This window comes from Melospiza melodia, chromosome 6, assembly GCF_035770615.1.
Source record: "Melospiza melodia melodia isolate bMelMel2 chromosome 6, bMelMel2.pri, whole genome shotgun sequence".
Taxonomy (NCBI): domain Eukaryota; kingdom Metazoa; phylum Chordata; class Aves; order Passeriformes; family Passerellidae; genus Melospiza; species Melospiza melodia.
Window position 1 is genome coordinate 71,620,956 of NC_086199.1, and position 18,474 is coordinate 71,639,429.

Consider the following 18,474-nt stretch of genomic DNA (forward strand, 5'->3'; position numbering starts at 1 on the left):
CCAGCAGCCACCTCAGGGGAAGGCATGTTGTGCGGTGCCTTTTGGAACAGGCTTTTTCAGAGGTAACCTGAAAGATCAAGCTGTAATATAATCAAGTGATTATTTTACAGATGATCTGACCGAATCACAGGATAAGGTAACAAATCATTTATAGCATCACTGGAGGGAGGAGTCTGGGACTGCGCTGGGTGCGGTGGAGCTCCAACAACCCCTTTTGCAAGGAGCTCCCAGCCCAAGCACCAGGCAAGAGAGAGCAGATGGTGAGAGACAGATGGGAGAGTACAAGGAAACAATGAGATAAATGAGCAAAAACTCAGCTGAAGACTTTAGCATTTGGTTCCAAAATTATCAATTTTAGTAATCACTTCAGCTGATGTAACCCTATGGTAGAACGCCTTTCCCGTTCCAAAGGTCTTAATAGCTACAATTACAACACATGCGGCAGCCCAGCACGGGTTACATTTTAGGTAAAGAGTGGGAGTTCAGCAGGCAAGAAGCACCAAGGCAGGGGGTGTCAAACGCTGAAACTCGCTCAAGGGGGCTTGGGTACCGCAGCAAGCGGCGGCTGAGGGCAGCCTGACCGAGCGCTGCTCAGCAGTAACGCGCTGGCTGACAGCAATTGGGGCTGCCCAAAGCCGCTGTCCCGCTCGCAGCTCGCCGGGGAAGCTGCAGCGGGGCCGGGGGAGCGCCCTCAGCCGCCGGCACGGCGCGGTCACTCCCGCACCGCCACCCGGTCCCCGCGGGCTGGTGACAGCCCAGTCACATCCCCGCCCCCGCGGGGGCGCTGAGCCACCCCAGGATGTCGCGGTCCCGCCACGGCAGCGGCGGAGGCCCGGAGGTGGCCCCCGGTGTCAGCGCACCGAGGGGACGCTCACACGCGGACCCCGGGCCGCCACGCGCGGCCCCGAGGGGGCCGAAATCCCCCGGGAGGGTCCAAGGCCGCCTCGCCCGCGTCCCCAGCCGGGGCTGGGCTGTGGGGCCGCGCCGCCCTCCGGCCCGCGGGCGGCCGGGGCTGGCCGAGCTGCGCAGCCGCCGTGCCCGGGGAGCCGCGGCCGGCGGGCGAGGGACGGCGGCCCGGAGGTAAGGCGGCGTACTCGGGTGGGCACCGGGACACCCCCAGGCCGCTCCCCGGGGGCCGCCGCAGGGAAAGCGAAACCAAAAGGGCGGTGACGGTGATGGTGGCGGCGGCGGGAAGGGGCGGGCAGGGGTTCCCGCGGCGCGGCTGGGCTCGCTGCGATTCGATCGCTCCTCCCCTCAGCGCCGAGGCGGAGCGGGGCGGTGGCGGCGGGCGGGCGGTCGGGCGGGCTCAGCGCGCCCCCATGGCCCTGGCGCCGGGTCAGCGGGCACGGTAGCAGCCTCCGGCTGTCGCCGCGGGTGACTCAGAAGCTGCCCGGGCAGGGTGGGCTGGCGATGCGCCTCTCCGCCGGGCTCCGGGCAGCCGCGGGAGACTGACTGAGCCACAAAGAAGTTTCCCCGGCGGCGGCGGCGCGGCGCTCCCCCATGCGCGCCTCCGGGCGCCGGTCCTGGAGCGCTGCTCGGCAGGCGCCCGGCGCCGACCGCGCCATGGAGCCCCGCGCGGGGCTGCACAGCAGCCCGGAGCTCAGCCGGGCCAAGCGGCTCACCGTGGGCGAGCTCTGCTCCCTCTTCGAGGCTCGCTGCGCCGCCGTCGCCGCCGCCGCCGCCCGCCAGCTGCCCGACCGGCCCAAGAGGGGCTGCCGACCCCCGAACGGCGTTCTGCCGCCCGTCATCCCCCGGCTCACCGTCACCGCCGAGGAGAGCGAGGAGGCGCAGGGCAGCCCCCAGGCGCGGCCGGCGCGGCCGGAGGGCGGCGGGCTGAGGACGGGCAGCTCGCTGCACCTGCAGTCCCGCCGGCTGTCCAACTCCTCCATCTCCTCCACCGGCTCCTCGTCCCTCCTGGAGGACTCGGAGGACGACGTGCTGAGCGACACGGAGTGTAGGAGCCAGGGCATCGTGCACTTGGAGCACGGCGAGGACACCAGCCAGGTAGGGGCGCGGGGTGAGCGGCTCGCCCGGGACGCGCTGCCCTCGCTGGGCGCCTGCCGGGCTCCTCAGGGGCCAACAGATGCTCCCGCTTGGAGCGAGGGTTGCGTGACCCAGCTCCAGGAAAGCTCCGTGCAGCTCCTGTCCTGGGCCGGCGGCACTGCTGCTGTGCCTGTGGAAAAGCGCTTCTGCACGTGGGCTCCTCAAAAACCCGGCCAGGTGTGCGCTCTTTCTTTCTGCTTGCTGTGGAGTTGGAACTTTACGTCCCAAGAATACGGGGAGGTGTTTTTTGATCATAAGTGGGTTGTTTTTTTTTCTTTTTTCCAGTCTCCTGTGTCAGATGCTCAAAATAAAATTTTACCAGGCATTTCCCAGCAGGTATTTTTTGTCTCTTTCAGTCCTGGAGTCTGTGGTTGTCAATTTTTGAGCCATTTCTTGCTGTGAGCATGACAGGAGATGGGGAGGAGCTTGGAATGGATAGAATGCATGCTTTTGTCCATTCTGGCAGCAACACATTCTTCTCAGTAAATCCCCTCTGTAATTTGGCAGCTTTCATCCATGAAGTGCACTTTTAAAGGCATATGGTTAGTTGCTTTTTCATGGTCTTTGATGTATATTTCCCTGACTCCATACAGAGTGCTTCTCAGGCTTTTGTACTTGAAAAATGTAGCTTTAGTGAATTCCCCCTCCCACCTTCATTGACACTGCTGCTTAAATTGTTGTTCTACTGCCAACTCATTGGTGCTGAATTGTTTTCAAGCACAACATACGCTTTGATAAAAAAGGTATAAAGAAGAAGTAATGTAACTTGTAGGTGATACCTCCAGCTGGACTTTTCTCATGGTAATTGTGGGTTTACTACTTTAAAGGACACATAGTCCAGGGACTAAAATGCTGTGCACAATATTGGTTTTGTTTGCATCAACTCGTGGCCTGATTTCAGAAGAGAAAAAAAAGAGTTTTGTATTTTGTTATTTTGAGTATAAAGAAACCTGTAATAATAAGTCTTAGTTTGTACTTTGGATTCTGAGATAGAATCTGGTTTACACAACAAAAAAAAATCACTTGTTTTGCTTTCTTTTCTAAAAGACATGCTATGTGATTTTGTGAAAGTAGCAGGAGAACAGAAATTAAATATAATAAAAGGCCGTGGGATCATTTGACTCAGTCTCCCTGCTGTGGCAATATGCGTGCAGCAAGAATTAAGTGATGATGCTTCAGCAGTAAGAGAACTCTGAGATGGCATTGTGGCCTCTGGTTAAACTGTGTGTGAGTGTAGACTGAAGCAAAACTGATTCTTCAGATGAGAAGCTGTGCTGCGTCAAAGCTTATGCTTCTGATTCTCTGAAGTCATTTGTACTGAATACAATATTGAGACCTAAATGATTGGGGCTGTATCCTTCCCTATAGTCTGAAATGCATGTATCATGTGAGTGCTACTACTTTCTTTTAGGAAGTCTTTATAGTCACCTTTTAATTACAAGAAAATAAAATATTAAAAGAAGAAGATCTCTAACACTGATTTATAGACTAAAAATATCCGTATTATAAATGTTTTAAACACCAAGAGACCATCCTGTTCACTTAGGTGTGTGGGAATCTGAGAACTTCCATAGTATTATAGCAATTCAGTTTTTGAAAAAATTTTTGCAGTTTTCCAAAGTTTAGCACAGCTGCAGGACTGTTTAATTCCTCTTTATAAAGTAAGTATTTCCTCAACTCAGGTGAAATACTTGATGCTTTAAAAGGCTGAGTTATGTTTCCATACCTGCAGTGTAGGGGAAGATGGGGGAAACTGCACCCAGGAGCTTGCATTCTGGCTGATTTTCTTTATCTCATTATCCCTTCTGTGGCAAGCTGTCAAAACAGAGCAGGGTCTGGTACCTAGGACTCTAAACCAGCAGAACTCCATGGCACTACCTAATAAATTAAATGGGCTCACCTGCTCAGTGACTGCTTTCATGGCTCATCCCTGCCTTGCTTGCTGCATTACCCACCAAGAGCTGGAATCCCAGGAATCTGCTGTTTCTCTGTGGTCAGGTGCACTGCCCTTCTTCTCAGGTGGCTGCACTGTTTGCTCAGCCATACCTGGAGGCATCCAGGACAGTTCTTGTCATTGATGTCTTTTGGTGCTGGACAATGCTGTCCAGTCGTTTCTTCAGCAAAACAGTGACCTCATACTGTGCCAAAGCTGGAGTCCGTGCTTTGAACCTCTGAGGGTTCTGCTTTACAGGATGTGTCCTTTCAACTCGTAAATCTTGAGGCAGGATGAATGTTTATTTTAGAGTGGAAGGCTTTGGGTTCAAGGCACAAACATGCAAGTGAAAATAACTACAAATTTTAGGATACTCTGTGGAATGGTTTTATATTTTGAAGATTTCATTTAGAGGCAATTTGGAACATTTTGTTTAAATTTATTGTTTTCAGTGTATTTTAATAGGTGAAGGCTTGTTCTAAGAGTGGAACACAAAGCACGGAGACTTTTCTGAAGGAAGCTGGAATCAGAGGTGGGCCAAAGTTTTCTGTTTCCTAATTCACGGGAAATTTTGACATTTTAAAATTTCTCTTGTATTGGGGAATTCCCTGAGACTTTTCTCTGGAAATGTTGGAAGTTAATTTGGAGCCTGGTGCCTTATGATTAAGCTCAGACCAGTGTGCTCAGAGAACTGCTGGGTTGTCAAGCCTACCAGGCTCCCCAGTGCCTACCAGGGACCTTGGAAACTTGCCCAGGTCTTCAACTGTGGGAGTAGAAGTTCTGATAATGTTCCTGTTATCAGAGCTTCAAGGCTTCCATCTGGAGACCCAGGAACTTGAGACCTAAGCTGAAGAAGGCCCTCCCAGACCTCTCTACTGTTGATCTGGAGATCAAGAGCCAGCTGAGTCTGAAATATCGTGGGCTCTCAAGCTACCTGTGCAGGACTGTGTGTGAGATGGGAAGCTCAGGAGCCTCTGGGTCCATGGCTTGCTGCCCTGGAGTTCTCAGGCCTTAAATCCCAGGACGGTGTGCCTGGGAGTGCTGTCTCTGACTGCATTCCTTGGAGGAAAGCTCTCCTTGGTCGTTCACTTGGCAAACAGCTTTCCAAGAGGATGAGTGATTCAGTTAAGTATTTCACAGAGCATTTGGGGTTGGATGGATTGACATATCAGGATGATGTTAAATTTTTGTTTCTTCTTGAGCACAGTACGTGGGCATGTCCCTGGAGTGTTGGGGGCAGTGAATACCTTGGGGCTGATGACGGTGACAGTGCAGTCCCAGCCTGGCTCCACTGGGACAGTTCACATCTGGGCAGGCCCACCTCTGAGAGTAGCTCAGTGGGTGGTGTTCCAGTTTCTCTGCATAAGTTATTCATGCCATTTTGCAGTAATTAGCAGAGGCTTTGAAATGGGAGTATCCAGGCTTTCCTGAAAAAAGACCCTTCCAACAGAGAAGGGATGCAAGTATGAGAGAAGCCGATTCTGCTGCTGTCCTGTTGGTTCAACTTGGGGCTGTGAAAACCAGTGGTGCAAAGCTGTGATAATGGAAACTGCATAATGCCACATTTGGATATTTGTAACTCTTGGCAGTAGCTTAAGAAATATTGGTTATTTTTTAAATAGCCAATTGACAGAATAGATTTTACCCTATGGCAAAAGCTAACATTCCTGCGTTTAAATGGGAAGCATACTTTTGTAGCCTTGCTTCATGCCATGGGGAAGTGTATATACACAGCTGAATCTTGCTGTAAAAACACCAGTGGTGCCTTTATAGTAATGGAGAGGATACAAGACTTATGTATTTTTGTCTTAATTCTGCGAATGAGCAGTTTTAAGAAGTACGAAGTCTGGTTGGCACATTTCTTGTTGGGACAGGGACTTTAAAGAGTGGTTTTCACAGAGAATAAATACCATGCTAATGTACAGCAGCCTTTTGTCCTCCTTATAGGAGAATGTTATTTACTAGATAGAAACATGCCAAATAAATTTACTCATTTTCATAGCTGTGACCTGTCATTCCAAATTCCTAGAACTGTAACCATGAGAACAGCTGACAGTTTGCTAGAGAAAAAGCAGTTCAGATCTTGCCTGCAGTAATACCAGAAACTTTGGGGGATATTTATTAGTGAAGTGCATTTGGTTTGGTTTCACTGATCATCTTAATTGTATTTTTCATAACATCAAGTACCTTAAAATGGACAAGTGTATAGAAAGGCACACACTTAATAGCTAACCAACTAAATAAATTAATAAATACAGGATGAAAGTTTTAACTGCTTTGGCTCAGGGGTGGGTTACATAAGCTAATGCAGTAGAATATAATTGTTATTTTTAAATGAAGAATAGGAATGACGGGATGACATAAGTAAGACTGTTAATGGGATTTTAGCCTACTCTCCAAAGGAAAGAAAGCTTGTGTAATCACTCTATCAATTCAATTTCAACTGCTTTAGTAGGTTTCAGCCAAATTTGGCAGCAGCATAGACATCTCAAAGTTTCTTCAAGAGCTCTTTAAAGTTTCACAAAGGTCAGACTGGGTGGAAGAGAGGAAACCAAAATAAGTGCATACTTGGTATTCTCTGGGGGGGAAGGTACCAGAGGAGATAAACAGCTGTGTTCTGCTTCGCTTGTTGGCTGCCAAGTTGCCATGTGCACGCTGGCTAGCCCATAGGTGCTTCCATGCTGGATCCAGCTGCAGCAGGTAGTGCCTCCTCTCCTGAGGGTAATTAGAAGGTGTGGGAGGGATCACACACTGCTGGGGGCTGGTGAGGTTAGGGAATGTGGAAGGCGCTCGTTGGGGCACAGGGGTGAAAGGGAGGAACTTGTGAGGGGGTGTGGAAATGTTGGGGAGCTTGGAGGGCTTTTGGAACAAGTTTATAGAGGACAGTGACAAGCTGTAGATACTCTGATAAGGGTGCAAGACAGTAGATACCAGTCAAGTAGAAACTAAGCTTATCTCTCTAGTGTTCTGCTCATGAGGCAGCTGCTTTTGATGGAATACATTTCATGCTGCTAAAAGCATGCATATTTATAATGACAGTCCCAAATACTGAAATCTTCCCATTGTATACTGAACAAATTTGAGGCAAATAGCAGTGATGGTCCATGTTTGCACAGTACTTGGAACAAAACTCTGAACTGAGAGCCATCTCTCAGTCTGAGCATGAATTCTTCAGCGCTCTACATTGCAGTGGTGGAGTATATCAAACCATCAGCAGTATCAGGTCTGATGGTGACTTTTTATTACAGACTTCTTGTCTGTAAGGAAATTGACTTAGCTGTTCTCAAATCAGGTGAGAGAGAGGCAATTAAATGCCTTATCAGATAAGAGTTTCTAATCATCGATATATCTGAAATGGTGACTTAGACATTAAAAGATTCTTCTCTTCTGAATCAATTTCACTCTGATAGTTCATTTTTCTTGTGTTAAAGGACATGTTGTTTGGGCATACAGTCTAAAGTTGAAAGAACTCTGTGATAACTTTTCCCTTATGGACCTGCTGTGTTGGCTGTATTGTAGAAGTTTCTCTGTATGTCCACTTCTATAGTTCAAACCTCCTTATAATTCTTGTTTCAACTGGAAAGGTGAGAAAAAAGTAACAGCAACTCCTCATTGCTGGGTGATGCATATTTAAAGAGGCAATACCTAAGTACCTATTTTACTCACACTATCATTGACTCAGCAGATTTATTTGTGAAAAACCATGCCAGTCTTAAAAGGAATAAGGGTAGTGGTTGGAGCAATAGCTCGGAAATTTTGCATGTCTGTACTTTTGGGTTCTGACACTATTACCCTGTTAGACTGGTTTGATGAGAGTGAATATTTTTAAACTGGTTTATTTGATTACCACGTGTAATTAGTGTGGTAGTTAACATATGCAAAAATTACCTCAACTCACATTTAAAGTTTATTATAAATGGAATGTGTTAAAGTGGATTGGTTTGGTTAAATGCTCACAATGTGATGCAATTTAATGTTGGAAGCTGAGAATGCACATTGTATTTTTGTGGTAAATAGCTGGTTTTTTAGCAGTGGCTGAGAAAAAAACTAAGGATCATCATGTGGCATTTTGTAGTGATTATCTATAAAGTGTGGTGGTAGAAAAAGTAATGTTAACCTTAGACATCTTGGAAGGAAAAGGTGATCTTATGTACAGCAGCAGTCAAGTCTATCTCTCTTCTTCCTTCAGTCAGGGCAGTTCTTGCAGTGAAAGGGGGCTGAGGCAGAGGAAATTGGCTTATCAGTCCATGTTAATTTGGATCTTGCATAGCGTAGGTTTAAATGGAATTTTTAAGCACTCTTCTCTACCAACAGAGCTTCATCTCAAAAGCTCACAAATTAGGTAAGGTGGCATTGTCTGTCCACAGCATAGCATACCTGGGGAAAAATATAATAAAAAAAGGAGGAGAGTGGGAGCAGGTGTTAGTGTCCATTAGCTCCTTCTGAATAAAAGCATAGGGAACAGGGAGAGGCTACCTGTTCATCCAGAGTCAGGCTAGCAAATAGCCTGGCACTGGATAACAGTGTGGTGGTGGTGGTGTTTCCAATGGTGCTGTATTGGTGTATTCTTTCCAATGCTTAACTAATTCATTCCTGTTATGCAGAATGCTGTCTGGGATAACACATAACCAGCAGCGTTTGAGGGGATTTTTGTACTGATGAATGGTGAGCTTCTCACAAGGGATGAAACCTTTTACATTCCAAGACATGTAGGTGTGAGACAGATTCTATAGAAACCTACCCTGAACCCATCAGGCCTGGCTATTGTTGCTTGTTAGCAAATCTTCTGTTCCTTGGCAAGCTTGGGAAGAAGTCAGCCAAAGACAAATCGACAGCTCATGTGAAGCAGTGATCACAGACTTGACATGATCCAGATTTAGAGCTTGGGACAGACTCTCCAAGCCAGTTGGTGACTATGGCAAGCAGAGCACAGACACTGCTTTGTGGGAGCTCAGCATTAACCCAGAATCCAGGAGCACTCCGTATTTACAGGCTGAAATATCCAAGTAAGGTGATGCAGTGATACAAACACTTTAAACTGTTTACCTCAGCCCACTATTACCATGTTTATTTTACTCACATTCAGCTTCAGTCTGCTGCTTTATTCAGCCTTCTGACCTCATCTGTATGTGAGCCACATTCTAACAGAGGTGTGGTTACAGGTGATAAAGAATATGTATAGAAACTTGTTTAGTCTGGGTGTCATTGGTACTCAAATGTGTCTGATTCATCCAGAGGATTAACAGGAAGCTGGGATGTTGCAGAACTGTATGAGTTAGTTAGTGGGAATGGCAGAGTTCACTTGGGATGTATCAGCAGAAACTGCTTCATACAACTTCATATGTACTTTGTACAACTTTCATGTGATGAGAATAATGTCTCTTGATAAATTGCATTGAACACTGCATAGAGAGAGAAGGTCTTTGTTTTCAGTGATGGTAGAAAATTATCATTAATTATCAATATAACTGATTTTGTCTCCTGATCTCTGCCACATCCCAACATAAAGTGATCCAGTCTTAGTTACAGCTGCATTCACTACTCTGAGCTGCTACAGAGAACACAGCTTTCTTTGTGTCTCAGCTCTTTTCAAGCAGCTCCATATAGTGAGAACACTGCAGTGGTTCTTTCTAGTGATGTTCACTCAAGACAGAACTATTTGCTGTGCTCTACTTCGTTTGCTTCCTGTGGTGGAGTGCTGAATCAAATGCAGGCTTCTGATTCTCACCTTTGAGGTGCTGGTGCTAGTCAGAGTCTGTGTGCTGTGGGCACACAAGAGATGGACAGAGCCCAGCTGTGAGGGATGTGTGCTGCCATCCCACTCAGGTTCCAGGTGCAGGGGGTGAGCTCAGGGAGGCTCAGCTGTGCTCCAGGCAGCTGTCAGTGGGGTTTTCCCATGCAAGAAGGCATCTCTCACCACAGCCAGCTCTGGCTCACTCTGCAGCACGTACTTTGGAAATGGAGGGAGCATTGCTGCTGCGTGTCAAGACCTTCCACTACTGGAACCTCTTCAAATGCTCTGAAATCACCACCTCTGCTGAAAATCTTCAAAGATTTAGAAGCATCTGGCACAGATCTGAGCATGTGGCACAGGTAGTGGTACTGTCATGTGCTTTCAAATGACCAATCTTATGGGTACGCATATTGCAAAGGGCAGCTGCAAGGTTCTAATGCAGGCTACTCAAGAGGAAAACTTTGGAGATGAGGGAGGTAAGAGGGTTGTGATAGCTTCAGGTTATGTACCATCAGACAGAAGGGGAGTCACTGACAGGGATTGGGAAGGGTACTGGAAATGTGAGGGGAAGAGGAAAACTTAATAGGCAAGCAGATTATTTCTTTAAAAATCAAGAAAAATACATTCTCAAAAAAACCTCAGGAGAACATATGACAACTATATTAAGAAATCATCAGTCAAACATTGAAAGTATATGTAATGAAAGAGCTCACGTGCCTGCAGTGTGGGTATGTTAATGTTCTACTGTCTTTCATAACAAGTAGGCATAGCACTTTATGCACAGAATTCATGACTTTCAACAGTTCTATATTTTCAGTCTACTCAAAGGATAAGTTACAGTTCCACAGTCACTGATGTAATGTATTGCAGAACCTCTGTTTATTCACAGTTAGCTCTGCAGCAGATCACAGAAGGGAAAGGCTGACTTCCCAATTTAACACGGCTGAATGCTGATGTGGAGAGCTGCTGCCTTTCACAGTTTCACAGTCCTTCTTTGCCTGAGAAGAGACTAGGGAAGTTATTTATGGAGACTTTCACCATGGCAAATAACTGTATTTTTTTCATTCTCCTTTTGACTAACTTGAGAGTGAACCTTACTAGCAGAAACACTGAACATATGTGCATGCAGCCAAAGTTAATGGGAGCTGTTCTACAAAAGTATTGTACAGTATTGTATAACACTGGATATTAGGAAAAGCAAAGGTTGACACCTCAGTTTAAGCTTTCAAAATTAGTTTTACTTTTCACATTAACCTATCTTTCCTTCACTATTTTTCCCTTCATTTAACAGGTTGTGAAAACAAATTCACTAACATTTGGAAAACAGTGTACTGCTGCTGTAACAGTTAAGTTTGTACCGGAAACTTCAATTCTGAAAATTTCTAACTTCTGAGTACTCAGTTTTGCATTTAAGGCATTATTAAAGTTCCAGCTCAAATGTAATTCTGGATCTGAACATGTTCCAGGAGGAGAAGGTGCTGACATCTGGCAATGATGTTTCATCCTCCCTGCCTTCCCGAAGCGTGCGCTGTGGAACAAGGCAGCGCTGCCTGGCCCAGGTGAGGTGCCCATGCTGGAGAGGGCACTCAGTGCAGGGCTGCACTTGGAGAGGCTCTTCAGGTGCCCTCTGCTGTGGGGAAAGCCTAGTTCACAGCTCTCTGGTGCACAGCTGAGCCTCCTCAAATTCCCTCCTGTGTATGGCTGAACACATCCCTCACAGCTGAGCTACATTGATCCCTTGTTTGTGCCGTGCCGAGCAGTCTCCACAGAAGGTAATTAACTACTAATGAGAGTCTACTGCAAGTTAATTTGAGGTTCTTACAATTTGCCAGGCTTTTTCAGGTTGACTTCTGTTCCTCACATTGCTTACTCCTGCTTTGAAAACACTCCTCTTCCTAGATTTCAGGTTCCTTCCTCAAAATTCAAAGTTAAAAAGCTTTCAAGAGGATTCACTTGAAATTTTGTAGTGGCGTCAATATGAATCTTTTTCTAGCCTTGGAAACACCTCAAGTTTTTGTTAGAGTTGTTCAATCTGAAGCAAACCAGAGTTTTAGCTCTTTTTTGAGGTGGTTAACTTAGAGCTAATCACCAGAGAACGAAACACATACAAAGAATTCTTGTGCATTGGTGCTTTCCTGGTTGTGCAGGAAATCTGGGTTTTGCCTCTCTGAAAGAGGCAGAGCTAGAGAAGACTGTATGGCCTTTGTACTCTTCTCCTTCATTGTATGCTTATGTGATGCAGCAGAAAGGATAAAAATCTGTATGAACAGTGTTTTTGCATGCAGATCAGCTGTTATCTTGTGTGGGGTTTGAGTGGGTTGTTGGCTAAGTGCACTTGACCTGAATATTCTAATAATGACAAGCTCTGCTTGGTGTGGGCTCCCTCCTTTGCCACCCATGTATAGTCTGTTGGGACGGCGTCGCTGACCCCACAAAGGGTCAGCTTTGTTCAGAGGAAAATATAATCTGAAGAAACTAAGAAACCTTCCTACGCTTCAGCTCTCATTTTTCAGAGTGCAAAATGCTGAGTATCAGAATTTTGAGCTGATAATTTGATACAGTTTGTATTGTCTTGCTCAGTGGCATTTAAATAAGGAACTTTTTTTGCCTTCTTTGTACTAACCCAGGAGGAGTAAGCAATTAAATCCTGAGGTTACTCATTTCAGCACAGATCCTGCCAGATCTGTTGAAAAACCTATAAAAGGATTTTAAAGTGGGGACTCCTGACTTTCAGGTGCTTGGGTTTGGGCACTAATCAGGCCCCTATAAGAGTTTCATGAGTTGTTTTCTTAAAATTTATAGCAAGATCACAGAAAATTATTGCTTTCAGCAAAGACACCAAGAAAGGGAGCAAGTCCTGAGCTCTGTAACAGTCCAGTGATAGTTAATCACTATGCCAACAGTCTCCAAGTCTTTTTCCAGTAATTGGACTGGCTGATGTCCTGATTATGATTTCTCATTCCAATATTAAAACTGGAGTGACACATAATTAATCATCTGTCTTCTGTCCCTATTTATCCATTGGGATTTTCCACATCATCTCTAGAAATATGTCTTCTTCCATTGCTATAGTTCTGTGCTTTGATCCTAGTCTGCCTTTTCAGTCCTCTGGTTTTACAGGAAACAGTCCTGTCTGGGACTATAGGATGAATGTAGCCAAATCACCAATATTCTTTTTACATTGCATTCTTTAATAAAAAGAGTAGGTGGGCAGCAAAATCAGTCTTGTCTTGTGAAGTAACTTCTCTGCGTGGCCTGTTCCCCTGTGTCCAGTGTAGGTCATCACCCATCTGCAGATGGCATTTCAAATGTCTGTTTTCTCTTTGCTGAACCCTGGTAAATTGATATTGGTTGCTCTTGGGTTTTGCTACCCGTGTCCAATGTGGCACAGAAGCTGCTGCTTGCTCCATATACCAGGAGGCTGGTGTAGGTGGTTGTGCAAGATACGGGAGTGTGGCTTGCAGTTCTGTTGCTAGGAGCCAACAGTATGAAGTTCTTTGAAGTTTTATGGGGGTTTTTAAATCTCTTTTACCATAAGATAATAATTTTGGTAGATAAATTGTCCTTGTAAACTACACCCTGCTTATTTTACTTTATTTTTAGGTGAGTTTGCATCTTAATAATCAGCAATTGATGTTCATGCTTCTACAAAGGTGGCATCTCCAGCATCGTGATGGTGAACGCAGGTTTACCTTCCGGGCAGAGGAAGCATGCTCCATAAAACACATTTGCTATTGTTCAAACACCCACAACTCTTCAGGAAGACAGATGCCTTGTTTCAGTTTCAGTCTTTAGTTGAGTCACTCGTGCTTATGTAAGGTTTGAATTTGATTCTCTTTCTTAAGGCTACATTATGGAAATTAAAATCTTAAATAACCCCTTGTCTCTGGGGCTAGCTGCTACTGATACAGAGGAGGAATTCAACTCACTTCTCTTACGTCGTTCTGTTGACAGAAATTATCTTTTGATCCTGTAGTTTTGCTCAAGGGAGATGTCATCTTTTCTCTGTATTCCTTACATAGTTCTTAGGGCTGACTTGGGGAAGGAAGAGTTTCTCTAATCTTAGGTTTGTGTCAAAAAGCCTCTTGCTCCAATGGGATAAGGTGAAGAGTACTAATTTCCATAGAATTACAGGTTTCTTAATCATTGCCACATTCCATTAATAGGAGCGTGGATTTCTGTTTGGTTGGGGTTGTTATTTTTTTGTTTGTTTGTTTCAAAATCCTTTCGACAGAGTGGTTTGGAATAATCTCAGGGTTATACTGTGTTGAAGCTTGGAGCTATTAAAGTGGTTGAAGGATGTGGCTTTCCCCTAGGCAAACACCACACCCCGCTCAGTAGCAGTGCCTGCTGCATGTTGACACTGGCATTCCATGGCCAGGGGTGGGCCCTGTTTGAACAGTGCAGTGCACTGCAGGTGAGGCAGTAACTCCTTATGCTTCCTTAGAGGATAGTGGAAGAGGCAGTTCAGAGGAGACAAGGCAGGAGGGGTGGAGTACTGGACTTTGTCTTGTGATAGACGGAAGAGCAGTTGGCAAACTGCTACTAGTGTATGTGTGGTCTGTTTTTTACATGATGTATTTTTAGACTCTCATAATCATTTTTCACTTAACACTGAATTACTGCTTATTTGAGTACCTGACTGTCTTGCGTGCCTCTAATTTAGTTTACAAGCACTAATTACTTAAATTATTCAACAGTGTTCTGAGGTAGAGTTGTTATAACCTGCAGTTGTGGGAACTGGAGCAGAGAAAGGGCACATATCTGGACCTAGATTCCATATTGAAGCAGTGAAATTTGTGGAGATCTTTTGCAAGTGAGTGTCTGACAGTATAGGATGTTAGAAGCTGAATTATCATGGTACGAAAGAAAAGTTAGGTGAAAACGTTTTAAAAATCAATATCTATCAGTAACCTCTCTATGTGTGTGTAGATACATACATGCAGGAACCTTAATTCTGTCCTTGTGCTTCCTATCCTTTCCTATAGAAAAAATTATTTACAGTACTATAGTCTTCCACTGTTACATTTCTTTCAGGCAGAATCTCAAAGTTGTGTGGGATGCAGTTTCTGGGGCTGTTACATGAGGATGTGCTGAAAACAGGGTCAGCTTTCAACATGTGTCCACTAACCCAAACTGCTGGGGATAGACCAACTAGTAGAAAACAGTTTTGCAATTCCTGTTGGACGGTAGCAGTTTCTGGCAAATCAGAAAGTGTAAGGATAACTATTAAAATTTTCTTTATTTCTCTTTGCTCAGACTGGAGATTCCGCTGCGGGCTCCTGAGTCCCTGGGATGTTGAAGTGGGGGTGCCCAGCCCTGAGCTGCTGGGCAGGCAGGATAGAGCTGTGTCTCCAGGTAACAGACTGCACCACCATTGCAAATGAGACACAGCACATGCTCAGCTTCCTTCCCAAGCTCACTCAGGGGAGATTAGTTTATTGAAGTTGTTTCCTGGCTTCTTGCCAGAACACAGTCTCTCTTGATGTTACACAGAAACCACACCTGATTTAAACTGATTGGCACTTTTGTAGTACATTTGGATTTGAGGTCATGCACAGTTCACAAATTACAAGTTTGCGCCTTAACAAGTTGTGATTATGTTTCAGGATAAACCTATTTATTGGTCTGTGCACAGAGAAATGCAGATCTGTTTGGATTTTAAGTATTACCAAATATTCATCCTGTTTGGAGCTGATAATTATGTGTCCTACCTGATAGGATGCTGGGCTTATTTTATCGTGTAAAGAGTGTTGTCTTTCTAGATGTCCCCTTCTCATGACTGGAGAAGTCAGTCAGTGACCCATGAGATGTGAAAGACAGGCAGAGAACTGTCAATTTGCTAGACTGTTTCTGAATATTTAAACTGCAGTTGTTTTGGAGGTTAAGAACGATTTCTTTCCTTCTGCCACACCATCTGCTAAAGTGATGTTTGATTTACCACATATCTGTTCTGGGTGATGGACAGCCTGAATAAATCTTGAATGTTTGGGCTCTGAGTCAACTTTCCTATAGTGAGGAACTTTCCATTTACTTCTTGGATAGTAACATTTCAGTTTCCAGCAAGACTGATGTTTTGGCAGAAACCTGGTAGGAGCAGAATGTCGTGGATTCAGCTTTCCTATGCTTGGTAGGGACAGATGGCAGAGCTCCATCCTGTCAGAGACCCAGTGTCTTTCAGAGCAGACCACAAGATGTGAAAGTAGGGGTAATGGCCATATTTAATACCTGCTATGGAAGACAGTTTAATATCCCTTAGAACAGAAAACATTTACTCTTGTTGAATTAAAATCTTTCAGTCAACAGTATCAGTGTTTACAACATATCTGTGAGATAAATGAAGGAAACCCTTGTGACAATGCACCTTTGAAGCCATATAACTTTATTATTTTGTCTTTTGGCCCGGGAATAATGTAGAGGTTGCAGAAATTTCAACTGGTAATAACCAGAAACAGAATGCCAACATAGATCCCTGCAGAATAGTCAGCAGATTGTGGCTCTTGGTGCTCTTTGCAGGAGGACAAACAAGGCTTTTGCTTCTTTGTAGTCAATTTTCCTCTGATTTAGAGGGGAACTGCTCCTGGACTGTACAAGTAGAATCCAGCTATGGAGTGGGACATGGGATTCTCTGCTCCTAGTAATTGAGTCTGATACTGACCTTCCATTTCTCTTACCTTCACTTCTTTAGTCCAGACATAATGAACACCCAGCAGGCTTACCATGTATCCTAAAGAGTAGCAAAACCAAATTATGTGTGCATCTCACTGCATGGTGGAGCACCACAGGGGAGAAAACACAGGAACCTGAGGCTTCTGACTTGCAGTGTTGTTTCTGCTTATTGCATTAAGTGTTTCTCATGACTCCGAAGATTTAGCCCAGCCCATCCTGAGTGCAGCACAAACAGGAAATGGAAACCCTGCAGTCAGAGGATCCACCTGCCAAGTGCTGGTTGAGCAGCTGTGGCCCTCACCCATGGCTGAGTGCAGAGCCAGAGGCATCAAGGGCTAAGAACAGTCTAAGCACTGTTTCTTCTCTAAGGTTGGAGGCTGGAGGGTGAAAGAGAGGGAGGGAGAGTTGAAGGTGTGTTCGCAGTTTGCCTGGCAGTCTGATGAGAGGTGCTGACCAGAGGCTGCTTGTGTGGCATGCAAACTGCTGCTCTTTAGGAGTGCATGTTCTCCCTTGCTGTTGATTATCAGTCTTACAGCTCCAGCTGGCACTCCTACATCACGGGAAGATCAACTGTGTGACAAAGCAGGGAGTGTTAAGTTCCCTTGGGAACTTAGATGCAGGAGTGGTCATGGCTGCCGAGGCATCCCTTAGGTGGAGAGGGCTCAGGGATATCCTTGACCAGGGATGTGGTTGCACTGTTTTCCTTGAGCAACAGCTGACAGCGTTTGAAGTGACACCATTCCCTGGCAGGAGGCCATTTGCTGTGATTTGGCCAGATGATCAGTTGGCATTGATTGGCATGGATCTCAGTGTGAAGAATGATGCTGTTGCCTGTCAGGGCACAGACTGTCCAAAGCCCGTGCTTGCAGCTCCAGACTCTGGACCAGGATCATAATGCAGTTATCATAATGCGGCATTCTGGCCCCAAATAGTTTTTTGTCTAGTCAGAAACACTGACTGCTCTGTGGATCAGTGTTTGCTGCTTCAGGAACCTGTTTCCTGCCCAGGACCAAGAGAAGGTGAAATGTGGTAATAATGGGGCTGAGTTGCTGTAGGAGCCTTGCCCTGCCTTGGCAGCTGAATTAAGTGTTGCACTCGGGAGCTCCGTGATAAAGGTTTGTGTGAGGGTTCACTCACATACGTTTGGGGAGCATTCTCCTACTTAACTTGCTCTTTCACCTCCCACCCATTGAGATCTTTGTGATTCATGTCTGATTCAGCCAAGTGGGTAGTAGACTTGGCAGCAAGAATCTCCTGAGCTTGAGGATTCCAGGAACCTTTAATAGGGGGCAAGAGCAAAGAAACTGGCTGCTGAAAGTATAAAGTGCCTTCTATTATAAATTCAGGGATTTGCTGTCATTGTTTGGGGCATTTTTGTTTTAGCTATGGGAAAATCTTGCACCTTGCTTCCCTACAGAGAGCCTTTGTGGATATTTCAGTTATATTTTTCCCAACAAATATGGTAAAAATGTCATGTGTGCCTCGCTTGCTCTGTGTCTTGTAAGGTGTTCTAAGTTTCTTCACATACCAGATGATCTCAAGCCTAGGACTTGTTATAGTCTGGATAATTATAAAAAAAGTAATGGAATTTTCATCATCTGCAATCAAAGGCTTTTACAATCTGCTTTAGGTGTTTTAAAAGCATGCATGAATGTGTATGCATATATTACTAGAAGAAACACTGAGGATAATTATGTTTTGCTTACATTTGGCATAAAAATGTCAGCTGGTTCAGGATCTGGATCTGACCAAGATGACTGCCTGCCTGTTTCATATCTGCAAAGATGACTACACTAAGACTCAAACTGAAAGAACTCAAAACCAGAATGCCTTGATAGGCAAATTTTGTGACTGTAACCGGAAAGATACTGTGTTGCTCAGCAACTCTCACTATCTTTTAAATTTTTTTTTCTTATATAACATCACTCAGATCCTCAGTTCTCTCCATGAAGTGAAACCATATGGTGAACTGTCCCAGAGCTATACTCCTTGAGAGAATGAAATCCCTAATAACCATTGAAGCTGGCTGCTGGGAAGCTTCACCTGTGGAGCAGTCTTTGGTTTGGGCAAACTGTGCTGATAACAACTTGTCTTG

General features: G+C 45.3%; 1 protein-coding gene across 2 annotated transcripts in view; it reads left to right on the forward strand.

Annotated features, from left to right (window-relative positions):
• The first annotated feature begins 1,322 nt into the window (after positions 1-1,322).
• The window catches only part of ITPKA (inositol-trisphosphate 3-kinase A), a 39,423-nt gene continuing 22,271 nt past the window's right edge, over positions 1,323-18,474 (forward strand). Inside the window, exons 1-2 of one of the 2 annotated variants that reach the window (XM_063159052.1) lie at positions 1,323-2,004; positions 2,329-2,379. In XM_063159052.1, coding sequence (XP_063015122.1) covers positions 1,501-2,004; positions 2,329-2,379 — 555 coding nt within the window. In that variant the 5' untranslated portion in view covers positions 1,323-1,500. The remainder of the gene's footprint in view (positions 2,005-2,328; positions 2,380-18,474) is intronic. The other variant, XM_063159053.1, reaches the window with a different exon arrangement.